Source organism: Prosopis cineraria, unplaced genomic scaffold (assembly GCF_029017545.1).
Source record: "Prosopis cineraria cultivar Desert tree isolate PC_DT_omini unplaced genomic scaffold, ASM2901754v1 PC7, whole genome shotgun sequence".
NCBI lineage: Eukaryota > Viridiplantae > Streptophyta > Magnoliopsida > Fabales > Fabaceae > Prosopis > Prosopis cineraria.
Window position 1 is genome coordinate 23,047,080 of NW_026555338.1, and position 4,892 is coordinate 23,051,971.

The window sequence follows — 4,892 nt, forward strand, 5'->3', positions numbered from 1 at the left end:
TAATGCTCCTGTGTTTAATGGAAAAGAACCTATTTTTTGCATTTTTGGGTTTGCACTTGGATTTTTTGTGTTCGAACTAGGATTTGGATTTGGACAATGGAGCATTTTTAGTTTGTGTCAATTTGATTCTCTGCACTTTGTTGTATGTATGATGGATTTTTTTGTGCAAAACACGATAAGGACGATGGAGCATTTTGAGCCATGTTAAGAAGAAGATAAGATTTTTATGTATAAAAAACAAATTGATTAAACTTACCACATGGCATGGCAAGTGGCTAAAAAGTCAAATAGTTCAGTTCATGTCAGCATTAATAGTTAACCTTAACTTCAATTAACAACAAGTGCAAGGATGATATGGTTTTGAGAGTTTAAGAGGATGAATGAATCAAGCTAAGTTTAGGATACTCAGTGTTTTTAAGTATATAGCTTACACCTAAACCATAATCATTGATAATTGAATTGTTTATAAATATTTAAAATGACTAAGAATGACATCCTTAAGACCTTAATCATTGTATTCCCTCTTTTAAAGAAAATTCAAATAATGGTCGAACCCTTATGACCATTACACATCATTATTCCATTCCATCAAGGGAAAAAACTCCCTAACAAGCAGTCGAAGAAACGCTTATTGTTTTCCTTTTATATATGGTTCTTTTTTTTTTTTTAAAAGTGTTTGCATTGTTTGCCTATAGTACGGTTTTTTGTTGTGTTCTTTGTCTATTTTTTATAATAATTTTCCTATATTCAATGAAAACGATAGATGATGGAACGATAATATAAAAATATAACTAATTTAATTTAAAATTTTTTCCTAATTTTTTTTAAAATGTTTTAATTATAATATTAATTTAAAATATAATTTAATATTTACTAATATAAAGTTAATTTATATACAATTACTACAATTATTGTTTTTCTTACCTGAATAGTACTTGAATTTCATTATAACAGTGAAAACTAACAATGACCAAAGAAGTTAAAAAAAAAAAAAACCAACAACAACAACAGCACAAGAAAAGCAGAACACTAACAATCAAACAAAAACAAAACAACAAAACTGAACATCAAATGGCAGGATATGAAGGATCTGAGAAGCAAGACATGGCCACCTCCAATCACAAGTGTTCGGGTTGCCAGATTTGATCAGCTTTATGCATCCAAGATTATGGGGTTCAATAACAACTCTTTGGGGAATAGCAAACCTTCTGCTACACCGTTGCTAAACTCAAACTCTCATCAAGATTTCTGCCATATTCTCTTGATCCTTGCAACTCTTATTGCTATTGCTACATATATTTGATCAGCTATTTTCTCCACATATCTAAAACAAACATACCTTAATCTCTTGTTGACCACTAGGACTCCAATAGCTCCCCAGAATCCTGTCATGAAACCAAGGGTAACAACAAAGTAAAACAGGATCTTTTCTTTTTTGTTGTCATCGTCTTTGCCTTCATAAATTGGAGCTTCATTATTGTCATCCCGGGAGCATTTTTTCAGCACAGGTTCTCCACAGAGATATTGATTTCCAATGTAAATGGATGGATCCTCAAGTGCAAGGAACTGATTTTCCTCTGGAATTGGCCCTGAAAAGTTGTTGTATGACAAATTCAAGCGGGTTAAAAATGTCAAAGAAGACATGCTACTTGGAAGTGCACCTTCAAGTTGGTTCCATGAGAGGTCCAGTGATTCTAGAAACTTCATTTTCCCTATTTTGCTTGGAATTTCTCCTGATAAAGAGTTGTGTGATAAATTCAAGTTAACCAATCCATTGAGAGAAGTTATAACTTCTGGTATAAAGCCAACAAGGTTGTTGCTTGACAAGTCCATGTTAATTACATATTGGAGAGTTCTTATGTAATCAAATTCTCTTCCTTTCATGAATTGCTTGACATGTACTTTTTGCCATTGATCAAAGTCTGGAAGATACATAGGACTACTTGCAGGTACTAGTGGTTCAGAAGCTTCATCTACCTCTGATTGATAATCTAATGCTTGTTTGTTTATCATCATTCCCCTAAGATTCCCAATGCAAAAAGGAATTATGCCTGTGAAGTTGTTATTTGCGAGATCCAAGATTTGCAAGTAAGGGAGTTGGCAGAGGCTTGATGGGATATTACCATTAAATTTGTTTTGGCGAAGCCTAAGAATTCTGATTTCACTAAAATCAACCCACATACTTGAAGGTATATTGCCATATAGTCCATTGTTGCCAAGATCCAAAATATTCAAGAAGTGGCAAGATTGCAAGGTTGATGGAAGCTCTCCATGCAAACTATTGTTGCTCAAGTTCAAAGATTCTAATGAATCAGACCTATATAATGACTGAGGAATGGTGCCTGATAATTGATTAGATGATAGATCTACCAATTTTATGGAAATTTCACCCAAACAGCTAGGAATCTCACTGGATAATTTATTTTTTGAAAGATCCAAATCTCCATTATCCCATTCAATTTACACAGTGATTTTGGAATAGAACCATTCAAAAGGTTGTTACCAAGGAACAAACTAGTCAAATGGGGTATCATATCATGGAGATTTCTTGGGAGTTGTCCACTGATCTTGTTGTTAGAGAGGTCTAGCGTATTGAGATACTCTTGTTGAAACCATGTTGGGATGGTACCCCAAAGGCCGGTGTTTGATAAATCTAACTAGACTAAATTCTTTTGGCTTCGAAGCCAATGAGGAAATGATGTGTTAATTTTGCCAGATGACAAATTAAGATCTATCAATTGAAAAGGAGGCAACTAGTTGGGGGCAAGCTCTATAGATAACTTGTTCATCCTTACCCTTAATGCTTGGAGATTGGACAGATTACCAAGGAGAATCTCCCCAAGAGCCCCTTCAAAGGAGTTAGTTGAAAGATCCAAAATTTCCAAGTTCAAAAGCTTCCCAAGACTATCTGGGATGTGACCTTTTAGGTGATTCCTATAAAGACTTAACCCCCTCAAGGAAGACAACCTCCCTAAGAATGCTGGAATTGTTCCATTGAAATGATTATCTTCAAGAATTAGTTATTACAATTTGGTCAAATTTCTAAAGAATAATGGGATGGGGCCATATAGCAGATTTGAAGCCAAATTCAAGCGTACAGGGTTCTCAAGTTAGGCTAAGTTTTTTAGAAGATCTTTCAACTCATTATGACTCAAATCCAGTGTTTGTAAATCACTGTTAATGCATACATATATATTTTTTAAGCTTCTAAGTGTTTCTCCCTGAAAGTTTTTGTCTGGGAACAAGTCCAACGATTTTAGATTGTAATTGATTTTGGAAATCCAAGGACAATAAATTTCAAGAATAGAGAATTTATTATTGGAAAGATTGACATATTGAATCCTCTCGATGAACCACAAAGGAATTTTAGAAATAAAATTATTGCTCGAAAGGTCAAGGAATCTGAGGGAAGTAATGTTTTGAATAGCAATAGGAAACAAACCAGAAAGTTCATTCCTGGCTAGATTCAGATGGGTTAGAAACATGAACTCTCCTAGCCATAATGGAACTGAGCCAAGAATATTGTTGTCAGAAATGTCAAGGAATGCAAGGGATGACATGTTTTGAATAGCATTGGGAAATAACCCAGAAATGCTATTCATGGACAGATCCAAATGTTCTAGAAACCTAAGCTTTCCTAATCCTAATGGAACAAGGTCAATAAAAAAGTTACAAGAGAGGTCAAGGGATCTAAGGGATGTCATGTTTTACAAAGCCTTGGGCATGACATCTAGATCATTCCACCTAAGATTCAAGACTTGAACCTTGGAAGGAACAGTGGAGGAGTTCACAAAACCGTTAGAACTAATGAGGCGGGGAGTATGACAATATATAAAGTCTGCTTGTAACAAGAATGGGAGATTGTAAATTACCTTCATTATATCATTGATCCCATTCTCAATGTGAACTCCCCCCATGTTAATATATCGCAAAGAAGAAAGTCGAGAGACCCAAGTGAAGTCATCCATGTATAAGTCTTGATTAAGTCCCTGACCATTTAAGCCATACGAGAGAACTCCATTGAGATCAAGATTTCGTAAGTTGGTGAGGTTCCCCAAATGGTATGGTACCCGCCTAGAAAAGGAACAGTGGGAAAGATTAAGGTACCTTAGTTCTTTCATGGACCCAACAAACAATGTGATAGAACTGAATTGAAAATCAATGAAGCTTAAATCCAAGTAGCTCAAATGTTTCAATTCCAACAAGGACAAACTCATTGCTTTACTGTGCAACGTCGGGTGAGGAATTGTTTTTGGGCTGAGATCAATCTTGACTACATGCCCAATGATGCCATCACATTTGACTCCTTTCCACCTGCAGCATTGTTTTCCTTCCCATGTGAGAACATCCCTTGAGTAATTGTCAAAGCTATCCCTGAACTTCAAAAGAGCCTGCCTCTCTTCTTCTATGCAGCCATCATCAGTGAGAATCCCACACAAACAGAGTTGCAAAGCTGCACAAGAAAGTAGAAAGAAAATTAAAATAATCTCAATGCCATCACTTATGGATCTTCTCATGCTTGCTAAAGGGATTTAACGCTCTAGCAATGGAAGTTATGGACGAGAAGACAAGAGGTGATCGGTGTTTATGGGAGACTGGAAAATGAGGATGATTGATAAATTCATACTTAGAATATATCTGTATATATAGAGAGATGAGTGTTTGAGTGTTGAGTCAATTATTGATAAATTAATGTCTTGACCTCACTAAATTTCAATTCTAATAACTTACCTTTTTGCCCCTACTAACCTAGGGTCTTGGATCTGTTACGAATAGTAGATCTACAATTCTAATGGTACCCCATTTTTCTTTTTTAATTATAGTAACAAATATAATTATGATATTATAAAAAACATTAACAAATACACACACAAACATGTAGATACATATAC

At 35.0% G+C, this 4,892-nt stretch overlaps 1 protein-coding gene across 1 annotated transcript; it reads right to left on the reverse strand.

The window, feature by feature from the left end:
- Positions 1–1,239: 1,239 nt before the first annotated feature.
- LOC129316588 (receptor-like protein EIX2) lies at positions 1,240–3,602 on the reverse strand. The gene is made up of 3 exons (XM_054961004.1): positions 3,443–3,602; positions 2,825–2,980; positions 1,240–2,342 (listed from the first exon to the last, which is right to left on the reverse strand). Exons 1-3 carry the CDS (start codon positions 3,600–3,602, stop codon positions 1,240–1,242), a joined length of 1,419 nt encoding a protein of 472 aa, XP_054816979.1.
- Positions 3,603–4,892: the final 1,290 nt, after the last annotated feature.